The following is a 27,339-nucleotide window of genomic DNA, read 5'->3' on the forward strand; positions in this document are numbered from 1 at the left end:
GTCTCTGCTCCACGGGACTAGACAGAGTGGAGACCATGGCCAGAGTGGAAGTGACAGTAAGACAGCAGCCGGCTCCCTTGTGGTGAATGGGATTGGAGGAGCCAGTATGCCATGAGAAGGAAACATAGCTTTAGATGATGTATGTGGAGACATGAGTTTAAATTGTTGTAATTGATAAAAATAGATGCCACTTAATCTGAGCAAAGGTGTTAAATATCATACGTGAAGAACAACTGCAAAAATTACAGTTTCCATAAACGAAATTCACCAGCAACTGACATCTGCTATAGGCTTACTCAGGTGGATGTCAGATGAGGCGGTGGCCTAGCCATCTATACATACTTGAAGGACGTTACGCAGCATTACAGTAGCACCGTGACGTTTGAGTCTCTCTCTCAAAGCCTGTGAAAATGTGACTGGGTCTGTCTGGGTTTGTATCATACCACTAAGAAACAGGGAATTAATTATGAGAGTTCCGATGCCAGTAACTATTTTAATGAATCCAGTTATAATTCTACTCTTTGGACAGCATAAATTATGAAATAATTTAGAAAAACAAACATTTTATGGGGCTCTTATGTTTTTGAAATATGTAACTTATTCATGAGAGGTTAATTCATCTCTAAGATAAAGTATTTTTTTTATATTTTTATTTATTTTTGAGAGTACACAAGCAGGGGAGGGGCAGAGAGAGAAGGGGACAGAGGGTCCAAAGTGGCCTCTGCGCTGACAGCGGAAAGTCTGATGCAGCACTCTAATGCGTGAACCGTGATAACGTGACCTGAGCCAAAGTCAGATGCTTAACCGACTGAGCCACCCAGGCGCCCCAAAGGTTTTTAATTACAATTTTACTAATACTCTTTAGGAGCTTTACTATTTCGTAGATTTATTATTACATAGTTATCGACCCGTTTTTCTATATACTGTGGCAGATCTAGAGAGGAAGACATATATAGAGATGCTAATATCTTTAAAGGTAGATCTCTCCCTAGGTTAAGTAAAAAGCGAACTAATCTTGGGACGCCTGGGTAGCTCAACTGGTTCAATGTCCAGAACCAACTCTTGGTTTCAGCTCAGGTCATGATCTCACAGCCTGCATCAGGCTCTGAGGTGACAATGCAGAGCCTGCTTGGGATTCTCTTTCTCTCTGCCTTTTTCCCCCTTCCCCCGCTCACACTCTGTCTCTCAAAAATAAACAAACAAACATAAAAAAATGACTTAACCTTAATTGTGAATATCATGGTGTACCACTCAAAAGAGCACAGCACTGAAGTGTGGAAATAAGTGTCCTGGATTTGCTTCTTCCTTCCTGTGTGGAAATGGACAAATTATTTGAGTCACACAAAATTATGACCCCTAATTGCCTTCAAGCTTGAAGATTCTCTGGAGGATGTTGTATAAGATGAAGCTGTCCAGTTAAATTTCTGTGTAGGCTTTACACTCAGTTTGTCATCTACAAAGAGTCTGCTGGGATTTTGTGTGCTATTGTGTTGAATCTGTAGGTAAATTTGGGGGGGAATTGACATTTGAATAGGACTGAGCCTTCAGATCCATGAACGTAGTATATCTCTGTTTATTTAAGTCTGCTTTAATTTCTCTCCATAATGTTTCATAATTTTCCATGTTCAAGTCTTACCCGTATTTTGTAGGTCCTTCAGTATTTCATGTCTTCTGATAAAATGTTATTTAAAATTTTTATTTTCACATTGTTTGCTGCCAGTATACAGAAATACAGTTGATTTTGTATTTTGACCTTATGTCCTGCAGGCTTGCAAAACTCACTTACTAGCTTTTTTTTTTTTTTTTTTTTTTTTGTAGATAAGTTAGTATTCTCTGCATAGATGACTATATCTTATTTAAATAGGGAGGTTTACTTCATTTTCAGTTGGTACTTTTTTTTTTTTTTTTGCCTTGGTATATTGGCTAGGACCTCACTATAATGTTGAGTAGAAGTTGAATAGAGTGAACATCCTGGTTTTATTCTTGATCTTAGGGGGAAAACAACTTTTATCACTAATTATGATGTTAATTATCACATCTAGTGCTGAGATCTTAGTTTTTAAATATCATTCTTCAATAAAAAGAACCAAGGTTACTTTGAGAAGCAGTTGATTTAAGAGCTGGGATGGGGGAAAATAAAAGATGGGTCCAAGGACTTTTGTGATGCCAGAAAGTAAAAAAGAAAGATACGGAGGGAAGGAGTTAGAGGTACATTAATAGGATGGAGGAGCCAACCTTAAATAAGTCCCAGTAGTGAAAGCTGAAACAATTTCAGTAAGAAAATAAAGATTATTATATATTGCTATTCCATTATGACCCAAAGAATAAAATACATATTCATAAGTCCACAGTGTAAAAAGTAAATGTTGAGAAAAAGGGACATTCCAGTTAAGGAAAGAAGATGAATTCCCGTTAATAAATGTGGAAGGAGTAAGAGAGCTAGAAAATCACCATTAGGCCCCCAGCATAAAACTTAGTGCATGCAAGATCTACCAATGAATGTTAAAATTAGTGGGCAAAAGTTTAGTTTAAGAAAGAGAATATTGGGGCACCTGGGTGGCTCAGTCGGTTAAGCGTCTGACTTCGGCTCAGGTCATGATCTCACGGTTCGTGAGTTCGAGCCCCGCGTCGGGCTCTGTGCTGACAGCTCGGAGCCTGGAGCCTGCTTCGGATTCTGTGTCTCCCTCTCTCTCTGCCCCTCCCCTGTTCATGCTCTCTCTGTGTCTGAAAAATAAATAAAACATTAAAAAAAATTTTTTTAAAGAAAGAGAATATTTGCACAGTCTCAGTGTATCTCTCCTCAAGCATTTATTATATACAAAGCTTAGGAGAGTAACTTTACAGTAGAAAAAGCTGGCAGACTGTGTCTTAAGCCAGGGGATCAAGATTAACCACCAGTGATAAGACAGACTGACTTCATGTAGCCCATGATACGATGCTGTGAGAAGTACCCAAATGGAGGAGGCATTCCTGAAAATAACTGGCCAGGTAGCCTCAAAAGTGTCAACGTCGCAAAAGGTGAGGAATGACCCTGGAACTGGGCAGACTGGGGGAGACTGAGGGCACTCTGGCCACATGCTGCCTGTGGCTCTGGTTTGGCTCCTGGGACAGAAGAGGGACATGGTAGGTAACAGCTCCATATCAGCATTCATTTCTTAGTTTGGAGCACTGTGCTTTGGCTGTATGAGACACTAGCCTTAGGGGCAGGTGTGTAAACGGGATATGGGAACTTTTTGTACTACTTTTGTAAGTCATCTCTAAGCCTAAAATTATTCCAGTGTAACAAGTTATAAAAATGTGGTGTTAGTGTAAGCTTCCTATACCTCCTTTGTTAGGTTGAGGAAGTTCCCTTCTGTTCTCATATGCTAATAGTTTTCATCCCTGAGAGGTGTTGAATTTTGTTAAAGTTTTCCTGCATTTGTTGTAATGGCCTTACGGTTTTTCTCCTTTACATTACGAAGATGGTGAATTACATGATTGGTTTTCTGACATTAAATAAACCGTACATTCCTAGGGCAAAACCCATTCGGGTTATCCTTGTTAAGTATTGCTAGATTTGATACAATGTATTTTTTAAGGATTTTTGCATCCTTAAATCACCAATGGTACTAGGCATCATCTTGTTTTTCTAAAATGTCTTTGTATGATTTTGATTTCGGAATCATGTTTGACTTTTTTTAATGAAGAGGGAAGTATTCCCTTTCTTCAATTGTTTGGAATTGTTTGTGTAGAATTTGTATTACCTGTTGCTGAAATCTTTGATAGAGTTTACCAATGAAGCCACTTGGGTCTGGCATTTTGTATTTGTTTGGGAGCTTTTAACTATAATTTCAGTTTCTTTCATAGTTCTGGGACTGTTCTAGTTGTCTGTTGCTTCTTGAATGTCTTGGGATCTTTTGTCTTCTAGGCTTTCTAATGTACTGGCTTAAAGATCTTACTGTCTTTACAGTGTTTGCTATTTATGTAATTATGATCTCTCTCTTAATGCTGAAGTTGGTAACCTGTGTCTTCTCCTTTTTCTTGATCAGTCTGGCTGGAGGTCTATGTCTGCTGTTGAGTTTTTTCAAAGAACCAGCTTTTGTTTTCACTGATTTTCTGTATTTTTCTGGTCATTATTCATTGATTAATTCATTCTGCTCTTTATTATTTCTTTATTCTGCTTCTTTTGAGTTTACTTGCTCTTTTTTCCTTATTTTCTTTAAGGGGAAGGTAAGATTATTGTTTGGGGACCGTTCTCTTTTTCTAGCCTAGGCCCTCAATGGATGCTCTAAGTTTCCATTTAAGGACTGTTAACTTTGTTTTGCGAGTTTTGACCTATTTGTTTTTATTTCAAAATATTTTTAATTCCTCTTGTGATTCCTTCTTCACTCAGATTATTTAGAAATGTATTGTTTGATTTCCAAATATATAGATTTTTCAGATATTTTTCAGTTACTGATTCCTAACTAAATCCTCTTGTGTTTGGAAAACATACTCTATATGATAGTAATCCTTTTAAATTTACTGAGACTTGTTTTATGGCCCAGAAAATGGTTTATTTGGGTGTATGTTCTGTGTACACTTCAAATGTGTTTTCTGCTTTTATCGTATAAAGTGTTCTACCACTAGCCATTGGTCAAGATGGCTGATGGTGGTGTTCATGTTTCCTGTATTCGTACTGATTTTCTTTCTAATTGTCCTGTCAGTTATTGGGAAAGGATTGTTGAAATCTAAAGCTATAATTATAGGTTTGTTTTTCTTCTTAGTTTTCATGTATTTTGAAGCTTCACTGTTGGTTGCATACACATTTAGTTTTGTTACATCTTGGCGAATTTACCTTTTAATCGTTATGAAGTGTTCCTATATATTCATAGCAGTAATCTTAGTTTTGAAATCTACTTTGTCTGATATTAATATAAGTATTCCAGCTTTCTTTTGATTTTATATATCCTTTCCATCTTGTTACTTTTAACCTTGGTCGTTATATTTAAGTGGGTTTTCTTTTAGTTATCATGTAGTTGACTCGTGTGTGTGTGTGTGTGTGTGTGTGTGTGTGTGTGTGTATTTTAATGTGTATGATGATGGTCTTTATTTACAACTATATGTCAAAAAAAAGAAGAGGGAAAAGTTTAAAACCCAGCTGATCCTGGGTTTCCAGCTGATCCTGTCAGATTGAAGAAGTTCCTTTTTAAATGCCAGTCGCATTGCCCCAAGGTAAACAATACTGAATCTGCATATGCAATTTCCTTTATTTTGAGCTAAATTGATTTCAATACCTAAATATTAAATGTGAAAGGTCATTTTTGGCATAACAAACAATATGCAGCAAATAGCAGCATCTATAAGCACAAAATACTCCTAGAGATGTGGGGACTTGATGGAAATACAGTGTCCTGCTCAATGTGTGAGAGGTTTAGCCAGTTAAGAGTCAGCTTGTGATTTTGTTGACATTCTTCATCAATTTTGTTTTCAGTTTCATTGATTTCTGCTCTTAAAATTATTTATTTTCCTTATCACAATTTTATTTGCTCTTCTGTTTCTACTCTCCTAAGCTGGAAGCTTACGTTATTACTGTATATCTTTCCTTTCTAAAGAACGCATTCAGTGCTATAAATTTTCCCTTAAGTACCATTTTCACTGCATCCCACAAATCTTGGTAAGTTGTATTTTCATTTAGTTCAAAATATTTAAAATTTTTTGTTGAGACTTCCTGTTTGACCCATGTGTTATTTAGATGTGTATTATTTAACCTCTAAGTATCTGAGGGGTTCTGAGCTGTCTTTCTCTTATTGCCTTCCAGTTTAATTCCACTAAGGTCTGAGTGCATACCCCTTGAATGATCTGTTTGTAAATTTGTTAAGCCAAAGCATAAGAGACTCTTAAAAACTGAGAACAAACTGAGGGTTGATGGGGGGTGGGAGGGTGGGTGATGGGTATTGAGGAGGGCACCTTTTGGGATGAGCACTGGGTGTTGTATGGAAACCAATTTGACAATAAACTTCATATATTGGAAAAAATTTTTTTTAAAAATTAAAAAAAATAAAGATAAAAAAATAACTTTGTTAAGGTGTGTTTTATGGCCTAGAGTGCGGTCTGTCTTGGTGAATGTTCTGGGAGTTTGAGAAGAATGTGTATTTCACTGTTTTGTGATGAAGTAGTCTATAAACGTCATTTGGATCCAATTGGCTGATGGTACTTTTTTAGTTCAACTATGTCCTTATTAATTTTCTGCCACCTGGATCTGTCAGTTACTGATAAAGGGATGTTGCAGTCTCCAGCTGTAATAGGGAGTCCATCTGTGTGTCCTTGCAGCTTGGTTTTTGCCTATTGTATTTTGATACTCTGTTGTTAGATGCATACACATTAATGATTCTTACCTTTTCTTGGAGAATTGGCCACTTTATCATTATGTAATGACCCTCTCTATCTCCGATAATTTTCCTTGCTCTGAAATCTGCTCTGTTTGAAATTACTGTAACTACTCCAGCTTACTTTTTGGTTAAGTGTTACTGTGGTATGTGTTCCTCCTTCCCCTTATTTTAAATCTCTTGGTATCTTTACATTCAAAGTGGATTTCTTGTAAATAATAATGTGGTTGGTTCTTGTTTTCTACACCCTTGACAGTCATTGCCTTTTGGTTGGTGTTTTTAGACTGTTGAAATTTGAAGTGATCGTTGACATGGTTGGATTAATATCTACCCTATCTGTTACTGTTTTCTATTCATTATCCTGTTCTGTGTATATTTTTGTGTGTTCCGCTGTTTTTCTAACACTTCTGGTTTTAACTGAGTATTTTCTAAGACTGCCTTTTTTCCTCCTCCGTTAGCATATCATTTATACTTCTTTTTAAACTTTTTTAGTGTTTTCCTTTGAGTTTGCAGTACATATTTATAACTAATTCAAGTCCTTTTTCAAATAATACTATACCACTTGGCAGATGGTAAAAGTACCTTAAAGCAATATTCCTGATTCCTCCTTCCTGTCCCAAATATGTTGCTGTCATTAAGTTCATTCATCCATAAACTATAATTATTGTATACATTGTTGCATTATTATTTCTACAAACTGTTCTCTGTTAGATCAAGAATAAGGGGAAAACAGGATTTTATTTTACCTTTGTTGGTTCCTTTTCTAGCATTCCTCCTTTCTTTCTGTTGAACTAACTTTCTGTCCTATATCATTTTCTTTCTTTTCGATGAACTTTTTTTTTTTTTTTTTTTTTTTTTTGGTAACATTTCTTGCAAGGTAGGTCTGTTGGTGATGCCTTGCCTCAAGTTTTGTTTGTCTGGGAAAGTCTTTATTATTCCTTATTTTGAAGGATAATCTTGCTGGATACAGACTTCTAGGTCAGTGGTTTTGTCTTTCAGCAGTAAGTGTTTTACTGCATTTATTTTTCTTACTTGCATGGTTACTGAAGAGAAATCCATTGTTAATTCTTGTATTTGAGCCTCTATAGATAAATAAGGTTTTTGGAGTGTGTGTGTGTGTGTGTGTGTTTCTGGCTTCTCTCAAGATTTCATCCTTGTCTTTGATTTTTTGTACTTTGAATAGGATATGGCTAGGTGTAGCTTTTGGGGTCTTTATCTTGAATGATATTCTCTGAACTTCTAAGATATTGGTGTCTAGCACTAATTTTGTAAAATTTTCAGTCATTATTGCTTCAGATATTTCTGCTGTTTTCACTCTCTCTCTTCACCTCATATTCCCATTACATATACATTTTATAATTATTTCACAATTCTTGGATATTCCATTCTTTTTCACTCTTACTTCTCTTTCAGAAGTTTCTATTAACAGTTCTTCAAACTCACTGATTCTTTCCTTGGCTATGCCCTGATTATGATTGAGCCACCAAAGGTATTCTAAATTTCTGTGATGGTGTTTTTTATTTCTAGCATTTCCTTTTTATTCTTTCTCTGAGAATTCATTTATTTATTTACCTTACCCATATGTTCTTGAATGTAGTATATTTTTTCCATTAAGACCCTTACTATGCTTTCATAGATGATTTGAATTCCTGGTCTGGTGAGTTCCAACGTCTGTGCCATATCTGAGACTTTCTGGTGCCTGCTCTTTACCTTGAAACTGGGTTTTGGTTTGGTTTGGTTTTTTTTATCTTTTAGTATGCCTTGTATTGAGAGCCAGACATTATGTACTGGGTAAAAGAAACTGAAGAAACTGAGGTAAATAGGTTTTTCGAAGTTGTATGTGTTTATCAGGGTAGTTTTTTATGCCAAACTTACTTGCTAGGGCTAACACCTTTTTTTAGGAGATTTTTCAATTTGTTTGCCTTTTCTTTTTTTCTTGCATTATTTCACTAGTTAGGATTGCCAGAACAATGTAGTATAGAAATGGTGAGAACAGACATTTAATTATTACTAATATTAGGGAAATAGCATTCACACGATATTAGTTGTAGGTTTTTAAATGTACACCATCTCTCAGACTGACAAAATTTTCAACTATTCCTATTTTCTGAACATTGTTATTATGAATGGACACTGGATCTTGTCAAACGCTTTTTTCTGCATTCACTGACACAATCATGTGGTATTCTGTTTTAATTTGTTAATATGGTGAATCATGTTGATTTTTGAATATTGCCTCTATACTGTGTGCCTCAGATTAACCTCAGTCATGGTATATATACTTTTTATATATTGCTAAATTTCTTTTGCTTGTATTTTGTCAAGGACTTTTTATATATTAAATTGTGGGCTGTACTTTTTTTATTGTTACTACCTGCCTGATTTTAGAATCAGGATAATGCTTGACACCAAAAGTGAGTGGTGTTTCCCTCTCTTCTATTTTATGAAAGATTTTGCACAGAATTGGTATATTTCTTCTATAAATGTTTGATAGAATGTCCTGTTGAATCCATCCAAGCCCAGACTACAGAAATTGTCTCTTTAATGGATGTAGGACACTTCCAGTTACTCATTTCCTTTGAATGAAATTTAGTAGCTTGTATGTGTTTCAAGAAGTTTTAAAACTTTATCTAATTGTTGAAATAATTGACATTGAGTTGATCACTTATTGTCTTGATTTTTTTTTCCATTTCAGGTTGTTTTTTAAATCAGTTCTTCTTTTTCTAGTTTATTCAGTTGAAAACTTAGATTTGAGTCTTTTGTTCTTTTCTAACACAGTGGGTGTGCTATCTATTTACTTCTAAACACTCCAGCAAGTTGTGTTACATGATAGTGTGACTTGCTGTTCATTTAAAAATGCTTTCTAATTTCCCTTAGGATTTCTTCTTTGGCCATATGGGTTCTTGAAGTGCATTGTTTGATTTACAGTGTTTGTCGATTTTTCAGCTATCTTTCTGTTTTAATATCTAGCTTAATTATCTTGTTTTTAAAGAACATCCTTTGTATATTTTAAATCTTTTAAATTTTTTGAGATTGTTTTATGAAATAAATTATGGTTTATATCGATGAATGCTTTGTGTGGATTTGGAAAGAATATTCTCTTATTATATATGGTGTTTTATAAATGTCAATTAAGTCAAGTGAACTAATGATAAGTCTTCTATATCCTTACTGAATGTTTAATGGCTTGCTTTTACCAGTTATTAAGAGAAGGGGATGAAAATCCTCAACTATAATTGTGGCTTTGACTATTTGTCTTTTAGTTTTATCACCTTTCCTTTATTTTAATCTTAAAGTTCTGCTTTTAGGTGCTCCCAAATTTAAGATTGTTGTGTCTTCTTGATGAATTTACCTCATCATTTCATCTAGGTTAGCCAATTTTTGGCATAAAGATTAGAGTGGAAAGAAATGAAATAAATAGAAAAACAATAGAGAAATTAAAAAAAAACAAAAGTTGATTATTTGCAAAGATAAAATTGACAAACTTTCAGTTAGATTGACTAAGGAAAAAAAGAAAAGTACTAAAATCACAAATGAAAGATATTACTACTGACTTTATAGAAATAAAAAGGATTGTAGGAGAATACTCTGAACAGATGTACACATAAAAAGTAGAAAACCTGTATGAAATGGAAAAATTTCTAAAAACATACAAATTACCGAAATGAGTCAAGAAGAAATAGGAAATCGGAATAAAGTTACAACTAATAAGGCAATTAAATCAGTAATCAAAAAACTCCCAACAAAGAAAAGCCCAAGACCAGATGGCTTCACTAGAGAATTCTATCAAATATTTAGAGAAGAAATAACACCCGTTCTTCTCAAACTCCTCCAAGAAATTGAAGGAGTGAATACTTATTAACTCATTCTATGAGGCCAGCATTACCCTGATTCCAAAGCCACACAAAGACATTGCAAGAAAAGAAGACTAGAGACAAATATCCCTAATATAGATACAAAATTCCTCAGTTAAGATACTAGCAAACCAATTAGTAGCATATTGAAAGGATTGTACAGCATGATCAAGTGAGTTTTATGGAATGCAAGGACAGTTCAACAGACTAAAATTAATCATTTTAACATCCCACATTAATAGAATAAAGAAAATCCACATGATCATCTTGGTGCATAAAAAGAATTTGACAAAAGTCAACACCCTTTGCTGATTAAAAAAAACAACCTCAGAAAACTAGGAATAGAAGGAAACTTGCTCAAATGATAAAGGCCATAGATGAACCCACAGCTGACATCATACTCAGTGGTGAAAGACTAAAAGCTTTTCACCTAAAATAAGGAAGAGAACAAGAATGCCCATTTGTGACACTTCTGTTCAACATAATACTGGAAGTTGTAGTCAGAGCAGTTAGAACAGGAAATAGAAAGCAATCAAATTGGAAAAGAAGTAGTTAAATCATCTCTCTTCACAGATGTAGAAAAACCCAACAAACACACACATTCACACAAAACCTCTTAAAGCTAATAAACAGAGTCGGCAAAGTTGCAGGATATGAAATCAGACAAAATATATTATATTTGTATACATTAGCTATGAACAATCTGGAAAGCAAATTAAGAAAACAGTTCCATTTAAAGTAGCAGCAAAAAGAGTAAAGTATTTAAGAATAAATATAATCACGGAGGTGCAAGACTTGTATGCTGCCAGCTACAACATTGCTGAAATAGATGAAAAGACATGACCACCGGAGAGACACCCCATGTTTGTGGCTTGGAGACTTACTATTGAGATGGCAGTTCTAGTCACAGCGATGTTGCAGATTCGGTGCAATCCTTAGGACGGTGGTCACGAGTGCAGGTCTTGGAATACGCTGCTGCATTCATTTTGCTTCTATTTTGTTGAGGATTTTTGCATCAGTGATCATGGGGATATCGGTCTGTAGTTTATTTATTTTACTCTTTTTAATGTTTATTTTTGAAAGAGAGTATGAGTGGGGGAGGGTGGTGGAGAGAGAGACACACACACACACAGAATCCGAAGCAGGCTCCGTGCTCTGAGCTGTCAGCACAGAACCCGACTGCGGGGCTCGAACTCATGAACCAGGAGATCATGACCTGAGCCGAAGTCGGTTGCTCAGCCAACTGAGCCCCCCAGGCGCCCCTATTGGTCTGTAGTTTAGAACATGCATTTCTTTTGAGGCACTAAATCAAACCTCAGTGGAAAACAAAGGAACTATATATAACTCAGACCATATTCTGTGATCAGTAAAATTAGGAGTAACCAGCAAAGAAATACTTCTCTAAACTTCAAATATTTGAAACTCTTAAAATGAACTTTAATATAATTCACGGACTAAGAAGTAGTTACATTGAAAATCAGAAAATATTGGAGTTAGAAGGACAGTGAAATTTGTGAAAGGTAATCAAGGCAGTTCTTAAATACTTGTACTGGGGTGGGAGTGGGCAAGTAAAATAGAAAGATCAGAAATTAATTAGCTAAGCTTCCAAATAAAATGAGGGAAAGAAATTCAGCAACAGAATCATCATGGTGGAAGTAAGTAGAAGCACACAGTAAATGTAGAAGTACAAATGAATAAATAGAAACGATTGAAAACATCAGGAAAATGCAGTTATATATAAGACTAGTCAAGCAGACAGAGCTCAAAATTAATAAAAAATATTAGGAATGAAAATGAGATACAGAAATATATTGCAATGAAAATGTAATATAACTACCATGAATGTGTGTATATATATATATTTTTTTTTAAGTTTAAGTGTGTATATATATATATTTTAAGTTTATTATTTTGAGAGCGAGAAAGTGCGTGCATATGCGTGAGGAGGGGAGGGGCAGAAAGGAAGAAAGAGAATCCGCGCAACAGCACGGAGCCCCACGCAGGTCTTGATTCCATGAACCTCGAGATCATGACCTGAGCCAAAACTGAGAACTGGACACTTAAATGACTGAGCCACCCAGGCACCCCTATCCTGTTTTTTAAAAAGAGAGTTTATGGATAATTTCAGGCAAGCTTAAAATTACCAGCTGACTCACTCAAGAAAAGTGTGAAAATACCTAATTGTTAAATTAGTTTACAGTCTGTCACTTCTCCAACTCCAGTGTTTTTACCCCAATAAAAAACACCAGTACAAACCCAGATGAATTTTTCAGGTAATCTCCATCAAACATTCAAAGATAAGATAATCCCTATCATTAGAAAAATTTTATACAATCTGTTCTGAAGGAAGAGAGGGGAGGAGGTTATATGCTTCTCAAACTTATTTTGTAACTTTGATCCCAAACCCTGATAAAACTATTACAAGAAAGAAAAATAATAAGCTATTTATGAACAGGGATATAAATATTCTAAATAAACTACTGAGCAATTATTTCCAACAATGCAAATAATATGTATGTTCTGATGTCCATGTTAGATTTGTTCTAGAAATGTGATTATATTAGAAAAAATTAATGTTATTCACCACATTTAGAGATTAAGGGAGAAATCCACATGACCATCTCAAACTTTATAGAAAAACTTGTCATAAAATGAAAGTAGAACATACTCATGGTTTTTAAAAATATATTTAAAACACTTTTAGTAACATAGAAATAACATGAACCTTCTTTAAGTTTTTATCAAAAATTTTTCTATAGTTAGGGCACCTGGGTGGCTCAGTCGGTTAAGCATCTGACTCTTGATTTCGACTCAGGTCATGATCTCACAATTGGGGAGATTGAGCTCTGCTCAAGCACATGTGCTCTCTCTCTCAAAATAAATGTTAAAAAAAATTTTTTTTTCTACAAACATTATACTTAATGTTTGAATATTATAAATATTTTCTTTAAACGTAAGAAAAAGGTATCCACCAATATCACATTCTAGGCAGTTTTTATTATAGATTCTAACCAACATAATAAGAAAAAGAAATAAGGGATATGTGACTTTTAAAGGACAAAATAACCTAATAGATCGTTAATGGTGGAATATGTAATAATTAAAGTTTGTCCTATTCTTATAGTGGAATACTGTACTGAATAAAAAATGAGTAAATTGGGCTTATTCAGCATTCAATACTGATAGTCAAAAATACATAAACATAAAAAGTCAGGTCACATAAGATGCCTAGGGAATGATACCATTATTACAATAACTGAAAACGAACTAAAGAAAATTGTATCTGCGACATAATTGGGAGAAAAGTATAGGAATTTGCATGCAAATGACACAGAGGAGCTCCACCACAATATTTGCTCGAATCGAACATAATTGTAATTGGGGGGAATTAAAAATGGGTATTAGTGAGGGGAAAGCAATAGGTATTGAGCTGTGTCTGTGCTTTAGGTCTTAAAAATACAAAAGTCTGAAAGTACATTTGACACAGTGTCAACATGTGTTGCATCTGGTTGTCATTTTATATTCTTTCCTTTATGCTCAAGATAGTTCTTTTTCAATTTTGTAAGTCGGGTGGAAGGGAAAGAAACGGAAGCGCCAAGCGCGGTCCTACTCAAGAAAATGGAGGAGTAAAGAGGGTGCAAGAGCTAAATGGAAAACCGCCCACAGAATGGGTTAGATCTGTTTTCCGCTTTTGTTTTGCTTATGTACCTGGGGGGAGAATGCAGCCAGGGCCCTGAAAGTGGAGCTGTGTACCAACAGTAAAACGTGCAGTGGGTACATTGTGAGGTGTGAGATTAATAAATACAGGGGAAAGTAAGATATAAGAAAAAAGCAAGATCTGCGAAGCCTCGCCGGCGGGTTAGTCTTCACGGAAGAGGCGGGGCAGCTGCGCGGTGACAGTCATGGGAAGAAGTGGGAATACCGCGGAAGCAAAGGTGTTCGTAAATGTTTGGTCCTGAAGCCAGGGTGGTGGTGTCTGCCTGCGGGCCCTGCCTTTACCGCGGGGAGGCCTGGCCTCTTTGAGTGAGAATGTGTGCGGCCCACCCCACGTTAGGCCCCTGAGGAGAGGCGTGCCTTGTATGGGGAGGGGAGGGCACGGAGGGAAGCCTCACTGCTGACAGGGCAGGGGCCCAGGCCAGAAGCTGAGGCAGGAGATTCCAGAAGTTCATGCGGTGTGCTGAGGTTTTATTCTTCATAAAGGGAAAATACTGATACAGAACGGTGAAGTGACGACCAAGAGGTTTTCAGGGAAGATTGATTTGGAATCTGTGGCTCATTTTGATTTTACTAAGATCTTCATTTTGATCTGCCTCCTACTTATTACATTTGTACTGACTTTCCAGAGGTTTCCTACAGAAAAGAAGGGAAAACTTGCTTTCTAGAGTGTAACTTAAGTACTTGATAGTTTGTTTTGATCACCTCTTTGATACTCATTTCAGTGAAATGGCAGCTGTTTAAATGAGTAATTTATATGGTACTTAGTGTGAGGAGCAGAGCAAGGCCTGCATGAAGTAAGACCTCTTCTGGAAGGGCCTGTGCAGATTTTCCGTATCGATTGTAAGTCTCTGGTTCCTTCAGGAAACGTCCGTGTTCCCTCTTGAACATTACCCTTCATCTCTGTCCAGTTGCGAAGTTAGAACTTTAGTATTTTCTTTTTTTTACATGTTTACCACTTCAAATGCTCTTCATTCTTCTTTTAAAATTAGAAAGTAATCTGTTTTACTGAGCCGTGATTCACCCGTAATGTGTACACGTGAGCGGGTGTTGGTGTACTCGCGGTCATGGTCACCATCGTCTAAATGCAGAGTGAGCGCCCGTATCTCTTCATTCCTCTTTGGAGGCCCAGGTTCCTTTCTGGTACATTCCCCCTCAGCCGAAGGAACTTCCCCCATTTCTTGTAGTGCAAGTTGGCTGGCAAGGAATTTGTTTTCTTTTATCTGATGATGTCTTTATTTTGCCTTCACACTCCGGATAGTTTCACTGGATATAAAATTGTGAGTTGGTAGTTTTGTGAGTGCTTATTCAGTTACCTTTTCCCTTGTAAATTATGTGTCACATCTCACTGGCTGCTTGCAAGGTATTTTCGTTTGTGTGATGGCTTTAGAATAAATCAGTCTGACTAGGCCAAGCTACATTTTCCAGAATTCCTTTTGTCGTATGAGACTCTCCTGTGAGATTCGGGGTGCGGGGGGCAGAAGTGAAGCAGCAGGGACTTGTAGCTCCTAATGTTGTTGCTGGTCTGTTTGCTCACCTCGCCTGCCTCTGTTCCCTGTTCCCCTGCAAACCGGTTAGCTTTCCCACTGCTGGGCCAGCATGTGTGTTGCCATTGCAGGTCCCCAGCTTGTGTGGGACATCTGTGCCAAGGTCAGAGACAGTAAGAAGTGGCATGGGTTTCAGTCTGTCCTGTGGGCTCCAGTTCCTGCTTCTGGGTTTCGCTGTGTTCTTCTCCCTGCTTTACACGCATCCTCCCCTCCCACCCCCTGCCCTACGGATGCCAAGCTCCACGTGTCCTTGAACGTGAAGACAGCAGCCTCACAGAGACTGCATGACCAGCTCTCTCCCTCTGGCCCATCCTCCTTCCTTCTCGTCCTCCCTCTTCTTCCTATGTCCCTCTCTGTCCTTCTCTTTCTCCCTCAGTCTTTCTCTCTCTCTCATGGACACACACACACACACACACACACACACACGTGTTTCTGCTTCTCTGCTCGAACCCTGACTGACAGACTTCAGATTTCAGATTATAATGTGTGTAGGTGAGGGTTCCTTTATATTTATTCTACATGGAGTTCTCTGAGCTTTCTGAACCTTTCACTAACAGTGGAAGAATTTTAGCCATTATTCCTAGAAATAGATATTTTGTTTTACTGTCCCCTCTCCCTTTATAATTCCAATTACACATACATTTCGCCCTTTGACATTATCCCATTGGTCTTTGAAATTGTGTTCATTTTTTTCTAATTTCTTCCTGTGCTCTGCAGACTGAAAAATTTCTATTGATAAATCTTCCAGGTTACCGACCTTCCTCAAATCTTTAAGTTGCTCTAAGCCCACACAGTGAATTTCTTATTTCAGAGGTCATATTTTTCTGTTTTAGATTTTCCATTTGATTCCCTTTTTTTAATAGTTTCCATTTCTCCATCTCTTTATTCATTAGGAACATATTTTATCATTGAGCATAGTTGTAAAATCTGCTTGAAAATTCACATCTGCCAACAGAGTCCAGGCCTTGTTCACATCGTCTCCCTGATTGTCTCTTTGTGGTGGGTGTGTCGTCTTCCCCTGTTTCTTTTGATGTGGCGTCAGTCTGGACTGTGTCCTGGACACTGTGACTGACACACAGTAGTGCCTCTGAATCCTGTTAGATTACAGCAAAGAATTTTGAGTTTTTGTATTTGTAGGCAGTTTGTCATGGCCGAACTAAAACGGCAACGTCTGTGTCCTCCACAGGGAGCGTCAAAATTTTACGTTGGCTTATTTAGACTTCCCTGGGGAGCTTGGAGTCTGCCCTGTGCAAGTGCGGTTCGGGAGTCAGCCGGACACGTGGGCGCACTAGACGCAGAACGTGGGGTTCCCCGTCTTTCACTCTCCCCACTTGAAGCTGCTGTGCCCATCTCCAACTCTGTCTTCTCATTATTTAATGAGTTATTTGAGTTTCTGGTCACCTGTCAAGAAATGTTCGTTGGTATTGTAAAGCTTAGCAGATGACGTAGTTAAATAACGTTTGCCAAAGATTTATTAGTTTTGTTAGAAATAAATTCCTCTTTTTCATATTCCCACTTCTCCTGGGTGTGTGCACATTCACATACAAACACAGCATAAAACCAGTTTTTTAGGACAACAGAGATTAAATAAACCTACCTAAGCTTAGTTACTCTTTTGAATTGTTTTAAAGAGATAGAGTTAAAGCCTTAGATTATTGTCTGTGGCATATCTAAGCATCCAGTAGTGTTAGCGTTTTTTTTTTTTAAATTGTCCTCCACTTTCTGTTTTTTTTTTTAATGTTTTTTTATTTATTTATTTATTTATTTATTTTGAGAAAGAGAGCACATGCCTCAGTGGGAGAGGGGTAGGGAGAGAGGGAGAGAGAGAATCCCAAGCAGGCTCTGTGCTGTCAGTGTAGAGCCCGATGTGGGGCCTGATCCCCCAAACTGTGAGATCCTGGCCTCAGCCAAAACCAAGAGCCAGATGCCCAACCGACTGAGTCTCTCAGGTGCCCCAAAGTGTTGGCAGTTTTTGTTGCTAGTATCTGTGTTCATAGTCTTTTTTGATCCATATCAGAGTGGTGGACATAACCATAGTATTCAAATAGGATGACAATTAGGGTTCCGTAGTCACTGTATCCATTTTTCCTGCAAGTTTCAAGCCCTGCTTTGTATTTCTAGAGCGCCTACACTGAAGACAGAAGGCAGAGCACAGAAAGCGGATGGTAACAATTGATTGGTTGCTGGGGAAGGGTAGAGGACACTGCCCCTAAGAGACCGTGGTGTCTGTAACTCCCCGGCTGTCATTCCAGCCACACCAGGAGTGGGGACTATGACTTACTATAATAAGTTCAGGGACATGTTTTCTCTCTGTTCTTTCATTTATGCCAAAAACCTACACAGTGCTTTAGAAACATTGCAGATGATAGCATGACTTGGTAACTTGTAACTCTTGGTAGAGGAGTAGCGTGGGAGTAGTTAGGGGCTGCAGCATTGCTGCCTCTCTGTGGTCTTGAGGCTGGACAAGTAAATGCACCCTGATGATGCCTTTGCAGTAAACTGCAAGCAAAGTCCAGAAGCCAGCACTGCGATCTTCGTGTTTACATTGTCCGGAACTACGTATCCTGAAAACAGACTAGCTTTCAAAGAAAGAGATGTCCTAGGTTTATCACGTTTGTTGGGAAAATAGGTCAAGTTTGCAGTTCATGACACCGCGGCCATCCATCGAGTAGGTAGCTGAGGTGTAGAGTTGAGTGTTTCTGGACTTGGCCTGTACTTTCGCGTTCCTAAACAAGAGTTTGCAGTTGACACAGGAGTGTTTTGAGAATATGTCCTGAGTGAGGGAGGGAAAATTAAGATGATACTGGTTTAAAGGCAAAAATAAAATGGGATGTGATCATCTGCTAGGACTGCTATGACAAAGTACCACGGACTGGGTGACTTCATGGAAGTTGGTTTTCCTGAAGTTCTGGGGGCTGGACGTCCAAGATCAGGAGACTGGCAGGGTTGGTTGCTTTCTTCTGAAGCCTCTTTCCTTGGCTTGTGAATGGCCACCTTACCTGCTCATCCTCACGTGGTCTTTCCTCTCCTGTGCGTGCCTCCGGAGTCTCTGTGTGTGTCCACATTTCCTCTTCCTGCAAGGACACCTGTCAGGTTGGACTGAGGCCCACACTGACACCTTGTTCTAATGGAGTCATCTCTTGAAAGGCCATCTCTCCCAGCACGGCCCCTGGGGATTAGGACTCCCAACATCTGGATGTGGGGGAGGGGGCACAATTCAGCCCAGAAGAATTAAATATTTGAAATGTGTTCAGTGGTTTAGAGTGAACATCTGCCCTGGAGCTCTGAGGAAACCGCGGCTCGGTGTCCCCAGATTTGCGTGGTAGCACCTCTGTTGGGGCCTGTGGTGGTTCTTTGCATGTTCTGTCTCATCCCTTTCCCTATAGGGTTCTCGCTTCCCTGTGTGGATGTTTCTATTTTACTGGGTCCTCTTCTGCTACTGTGTGTGAGTTGAGGGGAGGAAATATGCTCGCAGCACGAATGTCTTGACTTTGACTGACGTCCAGAGAAGCAGTCAAAGGCAAAGGCGTTTTCATGCCGTGTCTCTCCAGGCGCCACGGTAGAGAGAGCTTGGGATCGGGAGAGGGAGGGTTTGCTGCTCTGGTTGTTACTTGTGTCATCTTCAGCAAGTCATTTTACTAAGTGTGCTTCAATCTCCTTGTTTCTACAAGGGTAGACTGCATGCTCTCTGACAGCTTCCTCCAGCCCCAAGATCGATGTTTTCGTTTACTCGTGCCACTAAGTGTCAAGCGCTGTTCTAGGAACTGGGGGTGTGGCATCACTGCAAAACCAAGTCCCAGATGAGACAAGTATGAAACAACTAGCAAGATGGTAGATTTAATCTCAACCATATCAGGAGTCACACTGAGGGCAGATGGTCTAAATGCCACAATTAAAAGAGATTGTCAGGTTGGACAGAAAGCAAGAATCACCTGTATGCTGCCTACAAGAAACCCATCTAAATGTAAATTACAAATAGATAAAAGATAAAAGGATGGGAAACCATGTACCATGCTTATACTAATCAAGAACTAGAGTGGCTGTATCAGTATCCCATGAAGAAGATTTCAAGGCAATGTTATCGGAGATGAGGAGGATTGTTTCATCATGATATAGGGATCAGTTCATCAAGAGGATGTAAAAAACCTTAATTATTTTTGCATCTAATAACAAAACTTAAAATACATAAAACAAAAATTAATAGAACTGAAAGAAAAAACAAGTAAATCCACATTATAGTTGGGCATGTCAATGCCTGTTTTCAAAGAATTGATACAAGCAGCAGAGAGAAAATCGTTAGGTTATGAAAGAGTTTAGCAATCCCATCCACCAACTTAATCTAACTGACACAGAACCCCATCCGACAACAGAACAGTATTCATTCTCCTCAAGATCACATAGATCGTTTGCCATTGAGCAGAACAACTCTATAAATCTTAAAGGATTCAAATAGTTTTAAAGCATGAAAAGAGAATAAAAACAAATCAAAACAGAGATACGTGGAAAATCCTCAAGTATTTGGAAACTCAGCACAATTTTCAATAATCTGTGGGTCAAACAAAGAAATCAAAAGGGAAATTAGAAAGGATTTTGAACGGACTAAAAATGAAAACAAAGCTTGTTCTGCTGTGGGATAGCTAACATAATACCTCAAGGGAAATTTGTAGCACTGAAGGACTGCATTTGAAAGGAAGAAAGGTCCAAGATCAGTGACCTTATCTTCCACCTTAAGAAACTAGAAAAAAAGAACAAATTAAACTCCATTACACAGAAGAAAGGAAATTATAAAGATTGGGGCAGCAGTCAGTGAAATAAAAAAAAAATAAAAACAAAAAAAATAAAATCAATGAAAAGAAAACTGGTTCTTTGAGAAGATTAACAAAATTGAGAAATTTCTAACCAAAGTGAACAGAAAAGCAGGAAGACAAGTTATGAATATCATGAATGAGAGGGGTGGCTTCACTATAGACTTTATGGGTATTAAATGGATAACAGGAAATAGTATGAAAATCTTCATGTCCATAAAACCAACAGTTTTGCTGAAATGGACAAATCTCTTGAAAGACACAAATTACCAAGAAGAAATAGATATCATGAATAGCCTTGTACCTGTTAAAGAAATTACATTTGTAGTTAAAATTCTTCCCACAAAAGACTCCCAAACCATTTGGTTTCACCAGTGAATTCTCCCAAACATTTACATGAGGAATAGTATCAATTCTATGCAAATCTTCAATTCTCTGGAGCAATAAGGCAGTATTTCCCACTTCATTCTAGTAGTTTAGCTTAACCTGATACCAAATGCAGGCAAAGGTAATACAAAAAAAGAAAGCTATAGAACAATTTCCTTAATGAAATTATATACAAAAATACTTAATGTAATTTTAGCAAATCAAATCTAGCAATACATACAAGAATAGCACATCATCACCAAATGGGATTTATACTAGAAATACAGAGTTGGTTTAACATTTAAAAACCAACTACTGAAATTTACCATATTAACAATAACTAAGAAATACACATGGTTATCTCACTGGATGCAGGGAAAAAAAAGCATTCGAGAAAATCCAACATCCATCTGATTTAAACACAAAGCAAACCAACAAAAATGCTCCCAGTAAACCAGGAACTGTGGAAACTTCTCTGCCCTCATAAAGGACATCTAAGGAAAACTGATCACTAATATCCTAGTGGGGAAAGACTGAGTGATTTTCACAAAGTGAAGATGTTCACTCTGTTCAACATTGTACTGGAGTTTCTGGCCAGGGCAGGAAAAGAAGTAAAGAAAAAGAAATAAAATGCATTCAGATTGGAAAGAAAGAAGTAAGTCTGTCTTATTCAGGGACAACACTATTACCTATATAGAAAATCAGATGGAATCTATAAAAAAACTACTAAAGTTTAACTCATTAGTTGTTTGATACAAGCTAAATATACAAAAGATTGCACAATACAAAAATAACTAAATGTATACAGCAGCAACGGACAATCCAAAATGGAAATTAATGTCACTTATGACTGCAACAGAAATATGAAGTACTTAGGGATACCTCTGACAAAGATGAAAGCCCTTCATACTGCAAACTAAAAAATATTGTAAGGAAATTAAAGACAATATACAGCAGGGGAGACATCTAATGCATTCATGATTTAGAAGACTCAGTATTTTTAAGATGATAGTTCTCTCAAAATTAATACATGAATTCAACACAATCTTAATCAATATGCTAGCAAGCTGTTTTGTAGAAATTGTTAGGTTCATTCTAAAATTCATCTGGAATGCCAAGGACTTAGAATAGCCAGAACAATTTTGACAAAAAAGAAAGTTGGAAAGCTTACATTGCCCAGCTTCAAGACTTACTAAGTTACAGGAATCAGGACAGTTTGTTCTGGACAGATAACATCTTTATTTGCCCACAGAGAATCTAGAAATCTAGACCCATGCATAACTGGTTAATTGACCTGGAATAGACGTGCAAAGATCACTCAGTCCAACAAATTGTGATGGTAAAATGCACATACATACTTTTTTAAAAAAGAATTTGCAGCATATACAAAATTAACTCAAAACAGATCATAGGCCTAAAGGTAGAGCCTTCTAGAAGAATATACAGGAGAAAACCTTTGCAGTGTTAAGTTACACAGAGACTTCGTAGATGAGAGTGGTGTGTGATCCACAAAGAAAAACTGACAAATCAGACAGCATCATTAGGAATGTGTGTTCTTCAGGAGGTACTGTTAAGAGAATGACAGGAAAAGTCACAAACTGGAAGAATATATGCAAATCGTAAATCTGATTAAAGACATACACGCAGATTGTGTGTAAAAAAAAACCAAAACTCTGCATTTCATGACAAAAAGGGGAGTGGGGCAAATATTAAACAGACGCTTCACCAAAGAAGTTACAAATTCATGAAAAATACGATTATTCATTAGGGAAATAAATACATTAAAACCATAGTGAAATACCACCGCACATCCAAATGTCTTTTACTGAAGAGACCAACCGAACCAGTAGTGGCAAGAACATAGTGGAACTTTGATCCACTGGTGGTAGTAACATAACATGAAGCGACCGCTTTGCAAAAACAGTTTGGCAGTTTCTTAAACAGTTAAATGTACATCTAGCATGTGACCCAGCCATTCCACTCTTTGGTATGTGTCCAAAATGAATGAAATCTCATCTCTGTACAAAGACTTGGACCTCAAGAGTCCTAGCAGCTTTATCTGTAATAGCCCCAAACTGGAAGCAACCCAGATGTCCACTGACAGGTGATGGGTAAACAGATGGCGGTACACCTGTATGACGGAGCGTCACCCAGCCATGCAGTGGATGAGCTGTTGACACATGAAGTCACATAGACGGACGTCAAAATAATGGTGCTAACTGAAAAAAATCAGAGAAAGGATACATGCTATACGATTCCATTTACATACAAGTCCTGAAAATACAAACAAATCAATCATGGCACAAAGCGTGTCAGTCATTGCCTGCAGGGACGGAGGAGGGAGAGAGAGCTCACAACGGGCTCGTGAGAAAACAAACGTTTCTCCATCTTGATTTTGGTCATAGTTTCTTGGGTGAGTACACGTGTCAAAACATGTCACTTTGTACACTCCTGACATGTACAGTTTATTGTGTGTCAGTCAGCCCTCACCCTCACGGAGCTTCTGTTTTATTGGGAGAAGGTGTAATGGCAGTGACGGTAAACAAATGTAAGTCTGTTTTGCATGTGTGTGCGTAGGTGTATTGAGTCAGGTGCTGAAACACCATTTGGAGGAAAATGAAGCAGTGTGAGGATAGAAGGGGACGGGAGGGCGGCCACCTGGGAGAGGAGGCCAGGTAAGCCTTTGTAGCATTGGGACATCTGAGCAGCGACCAGCTTAAGCCTCCTGTGACCTTTGAAAACTGTTTGAGTGACCATTCTGGCTGTCACCTGAAAGGCTGGCAGCTTTTCTCCCAACTAGAAGGTCAGTCTTTGCCCTCAGAGGGGGGCCGCTGGGAAGGGTGGGCAGAGGTTAGCAAAGCCAATGGCACATGCCCAGAAACCCACCTCTGCCAAGAAGAGTTTCTTGTGGCGAATTTTTGCTTGGAAGGACGTGGAGGAACCATTTTTTGAGCATTTGGAAAATGGTGACTCAACCAGAGCCCCAGTCTCCAGTTGTCTGCAGGTAGAGGCAGTGACCCCTCCTTCTTCAAAGAGCAAAGCCCCAAGTTCTCTGATCCCGATCACCTTTGCTGTTCCCGTGTGTGTAAGAACGCCCTTGAGTCTGAGAGGAAGAGGGAAGACTTCCGTCAGTGGAGCGAGTGCTCGCGTGGCCTGGGGAGCATCCCAGAGCAGGGTGCATGTGACAGAGGAGCTTGGCCCAGGTGAGATCAAGGCTGTGGGAAGAAAACCAGGCTGCTGTTCCGAAGCCACTGCCAGTGACGAGTGGAACCTGGATTAGGTCCGTCCCCCCAAAAGTGCTTGCTAATAACCGGGGCTGTGCACTGGGGGCAAAGAGAAGGAATGATAAGAAGAAAAGAGATTAAAAATGCTCTGTTACATGGGCCATAAACAGGTGTGGTCCTTCATTCTGAAAATGCGCTTTTAATTCTGCTCAGCCCCTGGTGTTTTAAAACATAGTCTGTTTAGAGAATAATTTAAAGATTTTTGCCTATTTAACATAAATTTGGTGACAGTAAGAGTGGGAAAATGCACTGAGTTAAAGCCAGTTGTGTGTTTCGTAAAATTTGTATAAAACATATTGATTTCTATCACTCTGTTTCCTGTTTTTCTGTACACACGGGAATTTTATTATAAAAGCAGTGTCTCCTGGGGTGCCTGGGTGGCTCAGTCGGGTAAGCATCTAACTTTGACTCAGGTCATGATCTTGAGGTTTGTGAGTCTGAGCCCCACATCTGGCTCTGTACTGATGGGGCAGAGCCTGCTTTGGATTCTCTCTCTGCCCCTCCCCCATTCCCTCCCCCCCTCCGTCTCTCTCTCTCTCTCAAAATAAATAAAAATAAACCTTAAAAAAATAAAAACAATAAAAGCAGTATCTCGTATTCTGAATGGTACTCGTGAGAGCGTGTACTCTGATTCCAGGTCCTGGGTTGGGACTCCCTGTGTGAACAAGAAATCTGTAGACTCTCCTGTGAGGCCAGAGCCCCGACAAGCAGGAGTCACACCCCAGCCAGTGGAGGTCACAGAGGCTCGGGCTTCTGTGGCTTCTGTGACCTTCAGCAGCCCCAGGCTTCCCCAGTGCCACACCTGCTGCAGGTCTGAGGCAGAAGAATCCAGCTCTGTCAGTTCCTAGAGTGATCACTCTTGACCCTCTCTTGGGTCACTGTCCCCAACAAGGATCTGATGCAACCTAGGGACGCAACGTTTGCACCTAACTTCAGGGGCTACCAAGACCCCCGTCCCAGGGCAAGGGCAGGAGGTAATGCCCATCTGAAGTAAGCAGGTGTCATTCTGTGCCAAGGACAGGGGCAGCACCCGGTGACCTGGAATAACTGTCACTAGGTTGTGTTCTTAATGATACAGCCTGGTGGGCCAGGCGCCAGCGAGAGAACCGAGGGCAGGTCGTGCTTCTGCTGCACTGGGTAGAGCCTGCATTTTGTTACAGGGGTTTACATCTGTATGGTTTGTGTGCATGTTTGTTACTGGGGGAAAAACTAGGACTTTTCAGTATCCTCTTTGCACCCTGTTCTTTGGTGTTCATGTGTTCTATTTCACACAATCCCTCCAATTTTATACAGAACAACCAAGTACCTCCTGTTCTGTGCTCCCGACTGTTGACTGGGAAGCCGAACGCCACGTCTCCCATACACAGTGACTCAGAGTGTGGTCTCTCTGGCACTGTTCACTTCACTATTTGCTCCCTAATTTTATCCTAGAAATTAATTTTCCTAAATTGCAATCTGTTAACAGGACTCTTGTTCTTTCTTCTTGCAGCTTGTACCTCCTTTTAAGCCTCAAGTAACATCTGAGACAGATACCAGATATTTTGATGAAGAATTTACAGCTCAGACTATTACAATAACACCACCTGAAAAATGTAAGTAAACCTAATAGTTGAAAATGTTTGACTATAATTGAAGAAAACAGCCACTTTTTAAAAAAAAATTTTTTTTAATGTTTATTTTTGAGAGAGACAGAGTATGAGCAGGGGAGGGGCAGACAGAGAGGGAGATACAGAATCTGAAGCAGGATCTAGGCTGAGCTGTCAGCACAGAGTCCTACATGGGGCTCGAATCCATGAACCATGAGATCATGACCCGAGCTGAAGTTGGATGCTTAACCAGCTCAGCCACCCACGGGGCCCCTGATATTTTCTTATCGGATATTTTCAAGATCAAAGTTCACAGTGACTTACTCCATTCCACTTAAGAATGTGGAGTCCCTGGGGCTCCAACTTTTGATTTTAGCTCAGGTCATGATCTCGCAGTTCCTGAGTTCGAGCCCCTCATTGGGCTTTGTACTGACAGTGAGGAGCCTGCTTGGGATTCCTTTCTCTCTCTCTCTCTCTCTCTCTCTCTCTCTGTCTCTGTCTCTGTCTCTCTGTCCCTTCCCTGCTTGAGTGCATTCTTTCTGTTTCTCTCATAAAAGAACATGGAGTTCTGAAGTGGAAATACCAAAGACCGTAGCTGAAGTAGCTGAGAGAAACGTTTTTGGGAGCCAGAAAAATTACATAAAGAAAAATTGCAGCCTGAGAATTACAGACTAAATTATAGACAACTTAGCCCTTGCTTACTATTCTAGCGCGCTCTTGCCATCCGCTGAGAGGATTCTGAGGTAGACCCTGCTGTGCGTCCCCAACTGCTCACTCCCAGACCACCCTCAGAATCGTGCTAATTCTAGTTTCCTGCGTTCTTAATAGTTCTAAATTCACTCTAAATGGAATCACCCTGTTTTTATTTAGCTTTGTCTTAAGCACTAATATCTGTAAAGACATAATTTTGTTTGCTAGTAACTTTTTGATACAAGTAAAGTGAATTACACATGTGTTAAAACTAAACATTCATGCACCACGTAAGATCATTCCACAGACCCTAGTATGTGCACACTCTTCGATCAATATCCCAAACACGTGGGCTTTCAAGGAAAGAAATGTACCAGATAAAACTTCCAGACAAAACACTCTCATGCCGACAAAGGACTGTGTGTCTGTCGTCATTAGCTCAGCAGCGAGGATAAAATTGAGTGTGAGGGGCAGGCTTGAAAAGCCAGATGTCTTCCAGTCACACGTCTCTTGGCTCACAATCCCTTTGTGGTAGTTTTCTCTCCTCCTCTTCCCTTTAGGTCCCTTCCCACTGTTCTTCCCCCCTCTTTCCTTTGCGAAAGGCAGGGTAGCGGAAGTGCTTGTTCACAGCGAGGGTCCGCGAGCAGGAAGGTTGAGGCGCGGTGTTCTTCCAGCAGCGGACGTGGCCACCTGATGGTCTGGGGTTTCCAGCCCCGGGCCCGGGGCCTGACAACAAGGGGCTGTGAACACACCCTGAAGTGAAAAATATAATTACGTATGATACGCATAAGTGTGCTTTTCTTTCTTAAGATTTGCTGCAAGTTAAGAACCTCTTAACTTTAATTTTATAAAGGAAGAAATTGCAACCCAAAGAGAAATTGAGCTGCCCGAGTCCCTCAGTCAGTGTCAGCAGCCTTGCTGGGGCCCAGGCCAAGTTGTGAAAGATTAGTATGTTGAAGTGCTTCTCAGGGTATATCCCCAGTGGGACGACGGGCTTCCGTTCTGTCTTGATCTTACAATGGTAAGAGTTGAAGACCATGTTGGACACCCTGTGCAGTCGTGGGCAGGTAGCTCAGGGCCCGCGTGAGCAGAATGGTGGGCACAGGCCGTGGCACCGATTCCGCTGGCCCCAGAGTGGACCGTGGC

General features: G+C 39.1%; 1 protein-coding gene across 8 annotated transcripts in view; it reads left to right on the top strand.

Moving 5' to 3' along the window:
* The window catches only part of AKT3 (AKT serine/threonine kinase 3), a 304,322-nt gene that overhangs the window by 268,148 nt on the left and 8,835 nt on the right, over window positions 1–27,339 (top strand). For all 8 annotated transcript variants that reach the window (XM_049633841.1, XM_049633846.1, XM_049633844.1 and 5 more), the window contains one exon: window positions 25,407–25,509. In XM_049633841.1, coding sequence (XP_049489798.1) covers window positions 25,407–25,509 — 103 coding nt within the window. The remainder of the gene's footprint in view (window positions 1–25,406; window positions 25,510–27,339) is intronic.

The sequence above is a fragment of the Panthera uncia genome, chromosome F1 (genome assembly GCF_023721935.1).
Source record: "Panthera uncia isolate 11264 chromosome F1, Puncia_PCG_1.0, whole genome shotgun sequence".
Classification (NCBI taxonomy): domain Eukaryota; kingdom Metazoa; phylum Chordata; class Mammalia; order Carnivora; family Felidae; genus Panthera; species Panthera uncia.